Source organism: Copadichromis virginalis, linkage group LG12, assembly GCF_057382275.1.
Source record: "Copadichromis virginalis isolate Kocher_CV1m ecotype Utaka linkage group LG12, C_Virginalis_male_GT1.1, whole genome shotgun sequence".
NCBI lineage: Eukaryota > Metazoa > Chordata > Actinopteri > Cichliformes > Cichlidae > Copadichromis > Copadichromis virginalis.
Window position 1 is genome coordinate 27152929 of NC_140629.1, and position 18063 is coordinate 27170991.

Sequence of the window (18063 nt, forward strand, 5' to 3'; positions counted from 1 at the left end):
TCCATGATGGAAATCTCCAGTTCCACAACATCCCAAATGTGTTCTGTGGGACTGAGATATGGTGATAGCAGAGGCCATTTGAATACATTGAAGTCATGTTCATGGCACGTTACCCTGCACATCAAACGATCTGTACTCTGGTCATAAAAAGAATGGTCATGGTCAGCAACAACACTCAGAGGCTATAGACCCCAGGACTTTCCTACCTCTTTACTGCCACGCTTTCCTCAAACCAAATCCCTCTTTAAACTCATGCATTTGGTAGACACCTGTCAATGTTTGTACCTGAGACTGACTGTGTCTGTGACACACATCCACCTCCAAACAGACAGACAGATACAGCTGCTAAAGTCAAAACTGCCTTTGTGATTCCTCCTGCTACAGTAGACGTGTGCACGCACACACATACACACAAACAAGTGCAAAGTCATAACTGCCTCCAGGCAAACTAAGAGGGGCTTGTTCTGTTTAGAGTGTCACTGTTTGTGTCACTGAGGCATGTTTGGTGCAGAGTCTGTCCACTGTTTTTTATCAGAGTTTTAGCCGAACATCACTTATTGAAAAGGAGTGCGCGATCCTCTGGGAGAAGAGGAGCAAACAGAAAGGAGAACAAATGAAGCGGCGGCAGCAAATGTTTGGCGCTTGCTGAAGGAGAGACAGAAGAGTTCTTTCAAATTTCAAACGCTGAGGTGAAGTGTTCCTCACCGGCTGTAATACTAACAATGGGGTCCGACTCTTCATCTCTCTTATACTTTTGGGTCTTTTGTTTTTTTTTAAAGCAGAAAGTGGCAGAATGGATTAGATATTGTTTGCTTTTACATTCTTTTGTGTTTGCTGTCCTTGAACACATGTCCTCCATCACTGTGATGAGTTATTGTGAGTGTGCTAGCGTGAGCAAGAGACAGTCTCATCCATCAACATTTGGACTACCCTATGAAACAGGAATGTTCTGTTTTTAACTAACCTCTGTTCTAAAAAGAAAAGAAAACCCATACCTTAACAGACCCAAATCCTCATTTCTCCACGTCAGAGGGGGGTTTTGTGGCGTTATTTCTCAGAGCCTCCGGTGTGTGATGGGCTGTGGGATGTGAGATCCTTGAAAAAACTATGACAGATCAAAAAGACCCTGAAGTAGGAGGGGGCGAAGCAGAAACGTGTTGTGCTGAGTGCTCAGTCATATCCATGTCTCTCTTACTTTCTCCTTGTCTTTTCCTGTTACCATTCCCTTTTAAGCCTTCACCCAGTCTTCTATATCTTTGGGCTTATATTAGATTTTGTATTATGTAAGTCTTCTTTTTCTATTTTAGTTTCTGCTCATCCACTCGTTTCTACAACTCAGCATGCTTTTCTTTCTATAATTTGCCTTTCAATCCACTTAGACACTGTTTCGCTCTGTTCCTACAGAAGCAAACACACCACCAGAACTAACATGCAGTAGAGCCTATACATTTTTCCACCTTGTGTTATACTCTAATATAATGCCACTTTGAGCTTGTCCCTCGTTCACAAGAGGTTACCACAGTGGGTAGCTCTACATGTTTGATTTGGCAGATTTATTTTTATTTTTTTTTACACCGGATGCCCTTCCTGACTCAACTCCAGAGGTGTTTCTGCGTCCTTCCAGGAAGGAGAGGTGTTATCCTCATGTTAATGAGGTCAATCAGAAGGAGAATGCTCTGACGGCTTGATTGGCTTTATATAATAACGCTGACCTTCATGTGTGTTTATACATCAAATGATGTTCATGTACTTTATGAATTTATTGAGAGAATGATCATAAACAGATCAAACACCGAACTGCTGTCTTTACCTGAAGTGGTAAAATTATTTCCGCTTAATTCATGTCATTCACTGCTGGGTTTCCTTTGAATGCAACCTAAACACGTTGGTTTATTTTCCGTTTTCCATTTTGAAATCCCTCACAAGCTAATAAACTGACCTTAGATAATGGTCCATATTTATTAGTGCAAATTGTGTGTTTAAAATGTTTCTTTTCTCAGTACACAGTCCAGGCTTAGACTTTCCCACTGGGTGATTGAAAGGGACTGCTGTTTTCAGTCATGTGGTCACCTCTTTTCTCATGACCAAACCCCTGTTTAGCCTTTTAAATGTCCAGTGTTTTTGCTGCTTTGCCTCAAAATAAACAACTTAAATATCAGGGGGAAAAAGAAGAAAAAAGAGGTAGTAATTAATAATTAACAGCAGGTCTACTTCTTTGTTTACAGTTTATGCACTTTCCAAATTACTGTACCACCTTCAAAGAACTTGTTTAAATAAATGTATGTTCAATTTTAAGTGCCAGATGTTTGATCTACCTGTCTTGATCTATCTATCTTTCCTTTTTTTTTTTTTTTTTTTGCTTAACGCTCCATATAAACTCTATAAATGTTGGATATAGCATGTGCTGTTAGAGGACATGGGTCATAGTACTTCTCTGTGTTTAAGAAGAGCTGAAACAACTGATTTTGGCTACTCTCTAACCTACAGTATACTGAAATGCTTCTATAGAACCAGCATCAAACTACAAAATAAACCAGAATCAGCTAAATTTCACAGTTTTAGTCTTGAGGGCAGCTAAAGCAGTAAAGGCTAATCCCCCTGTTACCGATAGGCTAGCATTTTATATAAGCATCCTCTCCTCTCCTCTCCTGCTGGGTTGAAGGAAAGCTCCTGCGTCATCACAGTGCACCCACATACCTATATTACATTTAAGATTCCCAGAGTGATTGGGATTAATGCACTTCCACAACCGATTCCTTTGATATTACAGCATAGTTCAAAGAAGGTCATCTACTTCGTAATCCCATACAGCAGGAGCAAAATGTAATGATTATACAGTAATAGTCTTACACACAGTGTGACTCATAGTTGTGAAATATACTCATTTCTGCTCATTGGCTCACACCACAATCTGTATGTGTTTCTCTGAGCCTGTTATGAGCCTAGAGGTCATAGGTAGAGGATTAATTTTCCCAAAAGCATTTTAAGTGCATTCATGGTACTCTAACCGGCCACAGAGCAAAGTGATCAGATGGAGAAACCCGGGCATGGAGAGACAGAGGGGTTGTATGACATCCTCCTGTCCTATTAGTTTATTGTTTCAGGTGCTCTTTGGAAATGAAATTGTCAAAGAATCCAAGGAACTCTCTTTTCTAATAATATCTTAAATGGCTTTATTCTCATCTTTAACCTAAAACAAAGCCCTCCCCTGTGTTTTTGGCATACAAGCCTTAATCATCCATCATCATTTATGATGACATAATATCAGTTATCAGAACAGTAATCAATGCATCACAGAGACAGGCAAGAGACTGAGAATACATTTCTGTTTCACAATTTTGATTTAATACTTGATCACTTATGTGAAATAAATTTTATTGGCCTGTGTTGTCAGTTCCCTTTTAAAAACCACCAGATTTTACACATACAAGCAAAAGCAGCGTTCTCCACACTATGAGTGTGTTTTCTCTTACTCATAAACAAGCCTGGTAACTGTTACTTTACAGTGCAGCAGTAGGTGTGCGGTATTGATATGCGCTTCCTCATATAAAACATTCCTCAAATAAAATGAAAAATAAAGTGCATTTTTGTTTTGTTTTTATTAATTCTTTGCAAGATATTTATTATATCTAGAAAATATATTTATTAATTGCTTATAATCATTATTATTTGATAGAGTCTTCATTTATTTGACTACTGCTTTCTTGTACTAGTACCATAGTACTACCACTGCAATGTACATTAATTAATGAAGGTCGTGAGATGTAATTGCAAGCCTTAAATTAAATTCAACAATTGGCCCATACGTTAGACCTTTATTACTTTTACGTGTGTAAAAATGGGGGTTTACAAAACAATGTGCTGCTTCTTTCCATGCATGTGATCAAATATCCTCAAGTGGGACTGCAGCTGTTTTAATGGATTATATTTCATTCATTAGCTGTTGATACACCAGCATTCTTTGCATTGGTATTAAAACATTAATAAAACTTTTTTGAATCACTAACATAGTCTCAAAGAGAGGCAAGTTTGTGAGAAGAATGTAAGAGAAGGTAGAGGAAAGAAAGTTCTAATTTTCACTGGAATTATTCAAGATATTTTAAAGTGAAAATCCCAACTTAAAAAGCAATCCTTGGTGAAAAGGCTCCTTGCAGTGATAAAAATTAGATACACTGTAATTTTATCTCACATACGATCACCCAGCAGAGTATGAGCTAACTTGTCATGCCACAGGTGTCACCTGTAAACTGTCATGCTACTGTATGTCTCACATTCCTGTCTGTCCCTAGCCAGCCTGCCTTCATATCTGACCAACCTTGATGCCTTGGGCTTGATGTGTTGCCATGGCAATGCTTCAGATAGCCACCCATCTTGTGAAGGAAGCGGGCCTGATTGGGGCTTCTTCCTGAAAGTTGTTTTCCTCCTTCCTCTTTTAATGCCTGACAGCATTTATCTCTCTATCAACTGTAAGTGGATTTGTGTCTGAGATTTGCTTGATAGATGATAGCAGTTATACAGTGAGGAGGTTTCCTGCAACCCTTTTTATTATGTGGCCTATTTTTCTGAGTAACCCTCTAAACTATGTGCTATTATGAGTGTGCACACATGTGTATGTGTGTGTGTGTACGTGTGTGCGTGTGTGTGGACTAAATTTAGCACAGATTTTCTTGAGGTTGATGATGTAACAAGCTGTCTATGTAGTTCTCAATAAGCCTCGATGGAGAACTGCACAACAATCCTATACAAGAGAAACGAGTTAGACTCCCTCTCTTGGTTTTTCTCTGAGTAATTTTACTTTCACTGTCAGTCTGTTGTTTTTCCTGTCTTTCTCTAACACTCAAGGGACAGAAATAGAGAAGAGAGGAGGCCAAAATGAGAAGAGCCACAGGGAGATTGAGAATGCATCGTATCATAAATGCAATACCAGTTCCCATTTTAGAAGAAAAATGCCCATCTTCTTTTGCTTTCAACTCTCAGGTGGATTTGATGGCTAGACACTGGGCTTCATTTGATACCCATTTGTTTTAAGACCTTAAATACACCATGCACTGATAACCTGAGCATCACTCATCATCATCAGTGTGTTGGCCTGTCAAAGCAAACTGATAAGTTGCCCACTGCTTCGAGTGCTCAAGAACACAGGAAAATCACTCATTCCTTATTATCTATATGAAGATATATGATGAGCCATGTCCTATAAGTGAAAGTGTGATTTTTCATAATGGGCCTCTGCTCTCTTCTTTTCTCGTTTTTGCTTCTAAACAAACATTCACTCATATTTCTTCGTGACAAACTTTGATTGCTTTTATTGTTTCAGTGCTACACAGCTCATGACATGGGACGGAAACCCCGCGTGCCTCATGATAAAATGCATGGAAACAGCACAGGACACGTCTTGCATGGCAATACAACGATGGCTGCCGTCGCATATAAGCTATATACTGTAGCTACAACACTGAATAAACATGAGCTTGTACATTAACAGCGAAAGTTTCTATATTGATTTGTTTCACCGGTGGATTATTTTTACACCATCCTTAAGACACGACTAAAAGGGACTGTCCCTGAATGAAAGTCTGTGTATTGTTGTTGTTGTTTTTGTCTTTTTGCTGTTTCTATACAGTCACTGAACATCCCCGCTCTCTGATTAACGTATCCGCATTTAAATAAACGTAAACGTTTTTCTTTTTTCTTTTTTTTTTACTCTGGTCATGGTCTGTGGAATTTGCATTTTATAATCTTCTTGAAAGCGTTTTGGAAGTCTTTGTTGAAGTAGGCATATATGATGGGGTTGAGGAGAGAGTTTGAATAGCCCAGCCAGTTTATGACTGCGCCCAGCCACTCGGGCATGTAGCAGCTCTCTGCACAGAAAGGTAGTACCAGTGCAACGATGAAAAAGGGCAGCCAGCAGAAGATGAAAGTTCCCATAATGATGCCGAGTGTTTTCACCGTTTTACGTTCCCTGGCCAGCGCGATCTTTCTCTTCGCCCCCGAGTTCTTTTCATTCATGTTTTCATAGCCGTGCGAGGAGGACTGAGGAGTGTTGGGCAGAGGCAAGTGCGTCTTTGAGTTGCTGATAACTTCTATGATCTCCAATGATTCGCCCTCGTCTCCATGCTTCACCGCGCCATTTACGCACGGAGAGCTGGATTTAGACTCATCCCCGCGCTTCCAGCCTTTGCCGCCGGTTTCTCCGTTGGTTTTCTTGTGAAAGATGGCCGGAGACACACTCAAGCACTTTTCTGACACTTTTGCTTTCTCTGCTTTCTTCACTGTCTTTCGAATCCGAAACCGAGCAGCTCTGAATATTCGTCCGTATAGAACTAACATGAGGATAAGAGGGATGTAAAAAGCTCCAAACGTAGAATAGATGGTGTAGCCCGGGTCCTGGCTGATCATGCAGGCGTCGGGGTTTGCCCTGTCTTCGGCGCTTCTCCAGCCTAACATAGGCGGAATAGAAATGGAGAAACCAATTAGCCAAGTGACGCTAATCAAGAACGCAGCTCTCCTTGGTGTCCGTTTATTTACATAGTCAATAGGGTCCGTTATGGCCCAGTACCTGTCCAAAGCAATTGCGCACAGATGCAGGATGGATGATGTACAACACAGTACATCCAGAGAGATGAATAAATCACAGATCTCCTGCCCCAGAGTCCACTTGTTTAAAACCTGATACAGGGCCGCCATTGGCAGGACCAGCACAGATACCATGAGGTCTGTCACGGCCAGGGATCCGATCAGATAGTTGGCCACATTCTGGAGAGATCTCTCCAGGGCGATGGCTGCCACGACGCACGCATTGCCAAATATGGAGCAGAGGATGAGGGCCCCCAGGAGCATTGAGGTAATAATCTGGTAACTTAGCACCAGATCTGGAAGAGACCCGGACCCCGTGCCATTCTCACCCCCGTTCCAGTCGGCAACCACGTCCCCCCCACCGGGGTAAACACTGGTCGCGTTGCTGTCGTTGTTGCTTGTGGTTATAAAATCCATAATGCAACCACACTCAGAGCGAAACTTTTCCCAAAGTAGTGGGGAGTAGTGGAAGAATAAGCAGGAGTCAGTCAGCCCCCTCAGACTGCTGCTGCCGCTGTGCGTTTTACCGGGTCCATCGGAGTTACCGGGCTCGTGCTGTCGCTCTCAGGACGCATGACGCAGACGTGCTTGTGAGTGCGTGTGAGGGGGCTGTGTATGTTGTAGCCCATGAGTGTTGACAGCCGGGTGCGCACACTGGTACTGCGAATCATCTGAGCTTGGTGACGCCGTGAATTCATTTATACCAACAGCTTTAGGTACGTCAGACCGGGAGGAGGTCGTCCTGGAGGTTTGTGCCTTTACTCTCCCTGTTGCTCAGTTTTTCATCACAGACCGCCGCCGAGGGTGCAGAGAGCTACTGTCCTTTTTGTATCTCCTTTATTTTACTCTTTGGACTCACTGAAAAAAGTATTTTGTTTATTTATTCATTTTTTTAAAGTTTAGTTTTAGCCTTCATCGGAAAGGGTTGGTATCAGCCAGAACCAGTAACCAGGAATTTTTCCTTTCTTTTTTTAATATAACGAGATATCAGAAAATTAACTATCAAATGAAGCAAATTTGTCGTTGGGCTACCTAAGACGGATACATTTTAAAAAAGAGTATCTATCGTCGGTTCCCATGAAGTTTTTGTGTAAAGCAACTTCGTTTGAAACGGATCTTTAAAAAATATTTTAAAACAGTTTGAACTAGAACCGAGTAATTCGTAAAGCGTGCTTACGAGTGGAGCTTTGCAATTTTGATGTGAAAGGGAGAAAAGTTCAAATGTCCAGAGCGCTGAGAGAAAATAGTTTCAGGACCAGGAACAGCTCCTCTGCAGTCCTGAAAGGAATGCTGCTGCCCTCTGCTGTACGCGAATGATATTGCACCAAATGGTGGACGTTGCTCCATCAGCGCATATGAGTTCAGGGTAGGTTGTGTGAGTACATTACAGGAAGGAGGGGGTTCCCTTGAAAACAGCTGTAGCCGTTGCCTTGTGTTCAAGTGTATTCGAGCCAACAAATAATGTCAGCTATGAGTCAGAGTGGAGTCTGAATAAACGCAGTTAGTGAGGAACTTCTCAAAGGGGAGGGATGGAGGCTGTGGGTGAGTGTCTGTTATGAGGTGATTGTATGAAAGATGAGTGAGTCTAAAAAACGTATTTAAAAAAATCTTAAAAGTTCTCATTGGAATTCCACACAGAGGCCCTAAGGCCAGGTGATAATTAAAAATTGAAAAAGAAAAGATATTTAGATGCAAAATGTCAATTTAGGAAAAGGGCCATGAAGTGAAAATTGCAAAAGCTAGAAATGACAAAAGCTTAAATGGACAACAAAATGTGTACAAACAGAGCACATAGTGGGCAATTTATATTTTCTCTATTTGTTGAAATACGTTTTTCCCTACAAATTACAATTACAATCCTAATTTGGGATAAGACTCATCCAACATCCCAGCCTGTGCCTCCAGGTGCCCCCCTCCTCCCCACCAAAGATAATACTCAACATGTTTGAAAAAACTCCAAAGTTCTGTTTTAAAAAAAACCTTGTTCTGCATTCTTTTTGTTGGATGGTTTCAGTTTTTAGACACTTAACTTTGACTTTAACTGCGAGAATCTGCTGTGTTGGTTATACTGGAGTTTAAAATCAAAATGGATGTATTGTTTTCCCATCCCTCTGAAGCTTCTGAAATACCAGTACAATGATTAGATTAGAAAGTCTCGTGCTCTTTCTGTATAGTACTTCCAGTGTGTGTGGAAATCAGCTGACACGACACAGGTAAATATAGCCTTGTGTTAAATTTGAAGGGGGAGGGTATGCAAGGATGTTTTAAAACATATTACCACTTTCAACCAAAGAGTGGTGAATCAGAAAGAACAAAAAAGTAAATCAAACTAAAATTTGGGGTTGTCACTGTGCCATAAATGGCACTTGTTCTCTTCCTTTTTCAAGGTACTTGGCAGGTAGGTTGTACAAAGCATCTTTGAGTGCTTGCCGCTGTTCTTTTGTATAACATCTGACTTTTATTTGTCTCTTGATGTAATTCCAGATTGACTGCTTGGCATTGAGGGAGCCACTCAATTTTCTCAGAATGTCAGCGAAACCAAAATCTAAGTAACAGAAGTACTTATTAAAATGACAATTTTATCACAGACAGACACCTTTAAAGGGATACAAATCACCCTTTCTTGTCATTTGTCTTTGAAACAATTAGACATGACAGTCACTGCAAAAATGATAAAAGCATGTAATAAAAGCTAAGTGCTGAAAAAAAACGAGGATAAATTTAGTGCTTTCATTTAACTGCTCTATAAGTGATGGATAAAAGATCAGATTGCCAGGAAATGATAAATACATTAAAGAGACAAGACACTAGACTGACGCAACAAACTGACAAAACAACTTGGCAAAAGATGAGAGGAAATGTCAAGAATACAATGAGAATGAAGGAATAGAAAACAGGTGAGGGAGGTGTGAAGAGCCACCTTCACAATGGGAAAGGGTGGAAAGGATGATTATTTTGATAAATACTAATATAAAACTTCATGTAATAACCTTTTTAATAGAACCTCAGTTATAAAGCAGGCTCTTTAAATTCCAGTAACCAAGAACTGATAAATTGTTGGGATTTTGTCTGATTGTTGGATTTTCCTCTGTATTATTGTCACATCTTTACCCTACAGTATAAAGCACCTTCAGGCAACTGTTGTTGTGATTTTTGCCTATATAAATAAAAATGCATTTAATTGAATGTTTTTCATGCAGATCTTTTTTGAATTCAGGAAAAATAAATTCTGCTACGCTAGACCACTGAAATGCTTTAACAAGGAAGCAGCAGCAGCAGCAACACACACACACACACACACACACACACACACACACACACACACACACACACACACACACACACACACACACACACACACACACACACTGTGCTGTGCTTATCAACCAGTAAGTGAAAAAAGCTGACACCACGGTTGTGGGCATGAGGGGAAAAAAGGTGGCTCTGGCTATTTCACTTGGTTTTTGTGAGTCTGCTGGTTCCATAGTGGTGTGCTTTCTATAGGTCATGAAGGACAATAGCAAGGCTGTTAACAGTGCACCTATTGCAGTGGGGCACACTATGGGGACTTTGTCTTTGTTAACAGAGTGGAATGCCCCAGTGGGCTAACAGGGGCAGGATAGAGAGCACCACTGCTCACCGCCTCTGCACTCGAACAGTCCCTGTAGCTCTTAAAAAGAGCTTCAATCTATACATCCAGAAGAAGTGGGAAAGAAGAGCAGGAAAAGGATGACAGGGGAAAAACCAGGCTAACTGGGTGAAGTTGCTTCAGATGTCTTCCACTGGTGGGCGAGGTGCTTCGAATGAGCCATGATGAGCTCCCATGTGGGAGCTTCTAGTGTAAATGTCTCGAACAGAGTTGGATGTAGCGAAGCTGAGGATGCTGGTGAGGAAACCAGTACTAATGAGACTCACACACCAAAAGTGGAGCGATCTAGGCAAAGGAGTGTAAATCCAGCAGGCGAGGGAAGGTCAAGCAATGTGCTGGTGAGACCTGCGCTGTCAGGTGGAAAAGCACGCAAAAAGACCTGCAGTGAGGACAACAAAGGAAGCTGGAGAGAGCAAAACCAAGACAGGGGCGAGGAGACAATAACTGCTGGAGATTTGGAAGGCAGAGAAAGAGGGAAAAGTATGGAAAGAAGAATGGCGGAAAGAGATGAAACACATGGAGATGAAGCACAGTATAGACAGAGAAGAGAAAGCATTGGAAGTTTGTCAAGTAATAATTCTGATCATCAGTTAAACAACATTTTGGAACTTGGAGAAGGATCGAGCAACTTGCAGAGAGGACACACCTGCTCTCGACTCCAGAGCACTGGCTGCAACTGGACCTTCACTTCCAGTTCAAACGCACTGTCCCGTCGGCCTGCTGCTCATACCAGGTCCATACCCCGGTCACCTCAGAGACCTTTATCCAGACCAGCAGCAGGAGACTTGCACCTCTACTCACTAAGTTCATTCAGGGAGCCAGATCCATTCTGGGTGGAGGTGAGACCAGGGTCAGCACCTGGGCGATCTTTGACCTTCTATGAGCTAAGAGGGGAGGGAGAGGATGAGGGTGATGAAGAGAACGTGGAGGATGGTGATGAAGGAGGCAGCGGGGTGGTAAGGGTGATGAGTCAAAGCGTGACCTCAGCAGTGGCACAACCTTGTGTTCCTTGTGAGAGGAGGATGAGTAAAAGGGAGAGGAACAGGATTAAAAGTCTGAGGAGGAGACAGCGAAGAAGGGAGAAATGGAGACAAAATCAACAGCAAGAGAGCAGACAGGTGACTGGCACTGCACACTGACATCACAGAGGTTTAAGTATCACCACGAGATGAGTCACAGAGGCAGTTATTAGATCGCTAAATGATTTAGTAATTACTAGATCCAGTAATTAATACCCAGGATAATTTATTTTTTTTAATATGTAGTCTTTATGGACTTTAAGGATTAAAGACACACCAAATAACAAATGTTTTTAACTGAGTAAGTCCTGAGATTTATACTCAGGACTTACTCTTACTAAAGAAGTATTTATAGCACAACATGGCAGGTATATGTAGTAAAGAAAGAAAGAAACAGAGGCTGCATGCACATAATCACGTGGTACAAAACAACAGGTACAAACATTAGGCCTGTTTCTGTTTTGTTGTTGTTAGGGCTTTGTTTGTTTGTTTTTTTTGCACTGCATCTATTTTTCACTGTTTTTACTCATGGTACTTTATATTACAGCATACACGTGTGTGTGTCTGTTTGTTTCATCTAGACTCTGGCTCTCGAAAGCTATATCAGCAACCAGCTCATTTCAATAGCCATTGTGTGCGTGGTTTAAAGTGGGGTTACATCTGAATTAGTTGCATGATGAGGCTTGGGCAGAGAGCCCTTCAAAACCGACCAGACAAAAGAGCAGATTCCATTTTGATTGGCTGCTGCAGAGCTGCAGTCACGTTGGCAGACTGAAATTACTCTGACTGCTCTGTTACCAAAAGTCAAATTAGTTTCTTCGACACTTTCGTATGATCGATTTCCTAATCCTTTGTCCTCCTACAGACTGTGCTGTTTTTAGTTAAGATATTCCTATCTGTTATTCATTGGACTTGGTGTGTAAATAAACTGGGTCATGCAACAGGACCTTAGCACACCAGCAAATCTGCTAGCATGGCTGAAAAAGAAAGGAAGAAAGTCCAGACCTACTCCCAAATAAAATGCTGTCGTGGGACCTGTGCATGAACAAATGCCTGCAAATCTGAGTGAACTGTAGCAACGCTGTAAAAAAGAATGGCTCAGATTTCCCCCACAATGATCTGAGAGACTGATAAAATCATACAGAAAGCCATTATTTAAACTTACTGCCGCTAATAATAGTTCTGCAAACTACTGAATGATAGGGTATGCTTGGTTTTTCATACGCTGTGTCTCCATTGCTGTATAGGCTTGATAAATAGATAACGATACTGTAGCATATAATGTGTTGTCGTTCATCTGAAGCTGATAGACTCTAGCAAAAACCAAATGATTTCTTCTTTTTTTTTTATTATGTCCTAATAATAAAAAAAAATAACGGATTTTCAAATAGGTTTGAAGGCGGGTGCATTTTGGTGTACACTGGATGAAGCCAGCTAGCTTCTTCCTTCTGCTTCCATTTATCCTAAGCTAAGCCAATCATCACCTTGCTCCTGCTCCACACCTAGCACACCCTTATATATTGATGTTCTCAGCTAACTTTCAGGAAAAAGGCATTTTTTCCTTAGACTGATAAAGACATTGAAAACCCAACATATATTCAATATGTTTTTAAACAATTACTTTTGTTACCCAGTACCCATTTCTTGCTCATTTATCATGTTGAATCTTTATTTCCATTTATCAGCTCTGTGAAAATTGAATTTCAGAAATTTTGCACTTATTCTCGATTGGGAGAATATAAAAACCTAGAACACACGCTGCTATTGGGCACACTGGTCAAATACCCTGGTTTAGATTTTGGATTTTCACAATAAGTTTTATCAATATTTTGTACAATACAGAATGTTTTACATTTTTTTGATCCCCTTTTTAAACTGTCTTAACTTACTGCATTCATGTGGCTGCCTTCTTGGTTTGTGCTGGCTTGTTTGAATTTGTTTGTGAGAAAAGTGTCGTAGGACAAAGCTAGAGGAGATGCTGTTGTATAAAAACAAACCACAGGATGTGATTTCATCCTGAGTAATGCAGAGACGTTTAGTGTTGGCTTGTTTCCAGCTGCTGGAAAAAAGCTAAAATGTGGTTTTAGCTGCTGTTCTGCAGAAACACATTTTGTGAAGGAAATGCAAATTGTTTGTGGTGCAGCAGCGCTATCAAATAGAGCTTCACTCAGTTATAGGTTTATCTATAAATTAGCAGTTTTTTTTAGTCTAAACTTTGGTTCTGTATGTCATAGAGCACACTCTTATTCATTTATATACCAGTATATGATTGTAACCTAGACAAAACTGGCATGTCACCATACATGTTGCCAGGAGAGCCTCAGCATCTATGCTTACTTAGACACCCTGTGCTCTGTGTTCTCTCCTCTCTTTAATGACACACCTTGGGAGGATGGGCTGATGTGACTGGGAAGTCCCTGGAGCTCCCCCAGGGTGAGAAAATAGTAATTACTTTGGAAACACCCCCAGGATTCTTTTTAAACAGTGAAGCTTCAATTCTCAGGGGTCTGCCAACACAACACGTGTTTGAGGAGGCGGTGGGTGACTTGGAAAGCCCTAGCTACTATTTTAAAAAAAGAGCTTTTTTTACATCATGGAGTTATAGCTGGAATTTGGAACCATAAAAAGTGAGTGATGAGGATAAATTAACTGTTGAGGAGAAAAGAGGAAGTAAGGAAAGAGTGTAGCAGATGCTCTGCATGATGAAAGAGAATACTAACCAGATCCAAAACCCACCTTCTGTTTTTATCCAATAGAGGTTAAGAGGGCTCATAGTAGGGCTTAACTGACAAACTGCAACAGATATAAAGTGACACATCCTAAGATGCACCTCTATTGGTTTTCCATGAAGTAATAGGAGTTTGAACTAATGCCTATGATGGGTCAGAATGCTCTCTCTAACAAACAATGTTTATGCTTTACAGTAAGATGTGTGAAAATGTAGGTAGGCAGACATTTCACTTGACTGAACTCACACCTGACACCCTCATGTCCTCACACATATTATTATGCTGTTTGGATGGGTGTCAAAGAGGGTTACATTCATCAAAAGAGAAAAGAAATTCAAATAGAAGAGAACTGTGAAAGAGGACATTTTCACTTATATTTAATGCTAACTGGTAGCATCTTGTAGTGATAATTTATACTTAACATCTCATACGTGAAGGGTCAAATCTCTGGATTGCTCTCTCTTATTGCTGTTATCCAATCCTAGGCAAGATACTAATATAACTGTCTCAGAGGTTAGTCCATATAGCCAAAACTGTGCAAAAATGGGTTTTATCATTCTAATATTGGAGCTTTAAATATGCACACATGCAAACATAAGCAGGTTTGTGGTCACACAAGAAAAGATATTTTTAACAATTAAAATGTTCTTTTCTACTTCTGTTTTTTCCCAGAGTTCAACAGGAAACCCATCCAGCAGCAGCAGTGAGGACGATGAGGCCCTGACTACCGGGGACAGAGAGGGCTACATCTGCGCTGTCTGCTTGGATGTGTACTTCAGTCCTTACATGTGCCACCCGTGCAATCACATCTTCTGTGAGCCCTGTCTTAGGACGCTGGCTAAGAACAGCCCCACTAATACCCCCTGCCCCCTGTGCAGAACAATCATCACACATGTTTTCTTCCAAAAAGGTGAGATGATGAGCAAGGACCACTTACTGTATAATCACTTAATCAAACTTCCTCAGCACTAAAGACTGAATAAAGCAAAAAACAACTTCATGTAAAAATCTGACATTAAGGACAAACGATTTCAGCTATATTTTTATTCCTGTGTTGGCTGCTACACAACATCTAAGCTGCAGATTGTTCAGAGGGCCCAGCTGCAGATGTCCCACAGGGAGCAGAGTAGACCTAAGTTCAGCTTTGACCAGATGAGTCACTTAGACTGAGAAGACAAAATCAAACACAGTCTGAGCACTTTGATTCCGTGCTTTCTAATGGAAATAAGAAGTAGTATTCCCCGTGGGTGGAAATGAACTGTAATAATAGGAGCAGATGTTTTAGGGTTTCTTTAAACCAGTAAAAAGTGGAACCCTAAAGCTGTAGGGAAACCTTTTCACCACAATGTTAAGCAGTATAATAGTAGTTATTACTGTAATAATATATGTATTGTGTATATTTCTGTGGTGTGTGCTAACAAATGTATTTTGTCACCTTGGGATAATTTATTAGATACAATTTTGGTTTGATTTTGGTCAAATTTATGAATCACTGAAAAACTTTTATTATTCATCCCAGCCTATTTCTAGATGTATATAGTAGCATGGATTAGATGGTGAGGAGGACTGTAGAAACACTGAGGGCTCTTGTTAATGATTAGATGACAAGATTAGACTGTCGTGTTGATTACCAGAGCCAAGGTCACAGAACAAGGAGATAATCAGAGAAGCAAGTGACGCTATATGTGCTGTTAGTGAATGTGTTGAGTAAATCAAACATATCTAGCCAAGCTATGAAGAAGTGATTAAAATGGTCGGGTTTTTTTATTGCATTAACTTTGTGTCTTTTTTAAAATATGTATTTATATAGAGCTAAACCAAACAGCAAGAACATTCTTTCCAAAGGAATACCTTTCCCGGAAACAGAACTTTCAGAAAGCAAGCTGTGCAAAGTGGCCTCTCCCGAGCTGCAGAAAACTCTTCCGCATCTTTGGAGGCAAGTTTTTAATTCCCTCTAAAGTGGGGTCATATTTAAGCAACGTCATCTGCAACAACAGCAAAACTATATAAAGATAAAGCATAGCTAGTATTTTATGAAGCTGCACTTAAAGAGCGCTGTTGTTTTGTGACTTTTGACAATATGACACGTGTATGCTGTGCTACCTATTTATCGTAATTGTACCTCAAGGCCTCACAGAAGACTAAAAATAATCCTGTGCACTTTTCATTTGTATGAATTTGTAAATGTCTTCAATAGCAGCTCTAGTTGTATCAAAATCTGTCGTCTAACATTTATCAAAACACTGAGGTTATGTGTGTTAATTACCCCAGAGGAAATTGTTGCTTTTTTAACTACACAAAATGACTTATTTCTCATTTAAACCAGGCTTCCAGAGGCAGTCGAGTCCTATTGCTAGACGCCAGTTCCCCCACGGAGAAGGCTACCCTCTGGACACCATGGATTTCGAGGATGACACTCGTGGCTGGCGATTTGACATGGACATGGTCATCATCTACATCTACTCAGTGAACTGGGTTATTGGGTTCTTCATATTCTGCTTTCTTTGCTATTTCTTCTTCCCCTCTTTTTGATGCCCTGGCAGCAATTTTGGGGTAACATAGAAATAAGGTAAGGGTGAAGATAAATTTGGGGTGGGTGGGGGTAAAGGGGAGTGAGGACATAACATAAACATGATGCAGCGAGCATGCAAAGGGGGGTCAACTTAAGCTGTAAGGTTTAATGAAAACGCAGTGAGTGAATTTCAAGCAGGTGAGGAGGTGTAGTAGAGGAAAACCATCAGTGTGCTAGCTTCACATCTCTAATAAATCACTGAAATAAGGAAAATCCAGTGTTCTCAGTTTTGTGTCTCAACAACACGAACAGCATGTTAATATAACATGTTAGGCTGCAGTGTTTCAACATGATCCCATTACACTTTTCAATGCCTAAACTTTTGTTTAACAGCACAGCCACTTGAACTGTTCCCAGTGTGATTACTTTTCTAATGTCCAAGGACATATTAATTTCAATGTGAAATTTTTAATTACCAACTTCCATCCACTGCAGACACTTCATTTTTAAGATGTGTTACTGTTGATTAAACATATTGTAATGCAGCAAACACTCAATGCAAAATAAGTTTAAATTGCATCCTTGTTGTATTCCTGTAAGTGGAATTAACCAAAATAATGAGCAGATCTTAGTTAAAAGAAAACAGACTGATGAGGGTCTAATAAGACTGTAGAGGTTGGATATCGCAATAAGAAAAACGAAACGAAACGTTAGAAAAACACACAAAAAAATGTGCTTTAAGGTATGGGAACATTCATTTGTGGTTTCATGAATGCTTTCCCCAACATATTACTAATGCTAATAATGCTTATACCTGATGGGGGCACCATGATGGTGGTGCAGTGCTCAGTACTGCTGGTTCTGGTTTTAAATGGTCTGGTCAGGTGAGGACTTTCTGTTTAGTTTGCATGTTCTTCCTGTTTCCCTTCATGCTCCCTCCCTTCTCTCTGGTTTTCCTTCCACAGATTTGGATGTTAGGTTACTGGTGAGTCTATATTGGCTACATGCATGTTTAGTTTAACTTATTACAATTTATATGAAATAACATTTAAACTTCATACAGGTTTGTAGATGCAACAAATTTTTATTTAAGACATTTTAGGTCATTTCTATTTTTTGCCAAAGAATTCACACATCTCACACATCTTACACATTTCAAACTTTTAGTTTGGGATATAAAAAACTCCTTTATTTGAACTTTTTCTACAAGTTTCCATTATTTCTATAGCAGCTTCATATAAAGTATGCACCAGGCTTTTAATCTCAGTGTGGATGCATTGCTCACAGCTCTAAAACTAGACATTAGTCAGTGCCGCTTAGCTTGCTGTAAATGATGGTTTAAGAAAATCTGTGTTTATTACATACTTCTGGTCCACTTTCCCCATACATTTCAATTTTAAATTATTTAGATCAACTTACATTGCATAAGGCTCAGAGACAAGTGTTTTTAGCTGGTTTCAGAGCTGCTAAGAAGTTGATTGCCACAAGATGGAAACTTCAAATGCTCATTTGGCAGCAATGGCTGCTCACTTTCATGGATGTGCTTATCTTAAACTCTCCATAGCCTAAATCTGTGGA

The 18063-nt window shown here is 40.3% G+C and overlaps 2 protein-coding genes across 3 annotated transcripts; one reads left to right on the top strand and one right to left on the bottom strand.

Annotated features, from left to right (window-relative positions):
* Window positions 1-5661: 5661 nt before the first annotated feature.
* Window positions 5662-7242, bottom strand: htr1aa (5-hydroxytryptamine (serotonin) receptor 1A a). The gene has a single exon (XM_085475718.1). It carries the CDS (start codon window positions 6991-6993, stop codon window positions 5710-5712), a length of 1284 nt encoding a protein of 427 aa, XP_085331844.1. The 5' UTR covers window positions 6994-7242; the 3' UTR covers window positions 5662-5709.
* Window positions 7243-10386: 3144 nt separating this feature from the next.
* Window positions 10387-16543, top strand: rnf180a (ring finger protein 180a). 2 transcript variants are annotated; one of them, XM_085475719.1, is made up of 4 exons: window positions 10387-11343; window positions 14646-14883; window positions 15784-15909; window positions 16300-16543. In XM_085475719.1, exons 1-4 carry the CDS (start codon window positions 10387-10389, stop codon window positions 16503-16505), a joined length of 1527 nt encoding a protein of 508 aa, XP_085331845.1. In that variant the 3' UTR covers window positions 16506-16543. The 2 variants fall into 2 exon arrangements, with proteins under 2 accessions (XP_085331845.1, XP_085331846.1); XM_085475720.1 differs by having other exon boundaries at window positions 10390-11343; window positions 16297-16543.
* Window positions 16544-18063: the final 1520 nt, after the last annotated feature.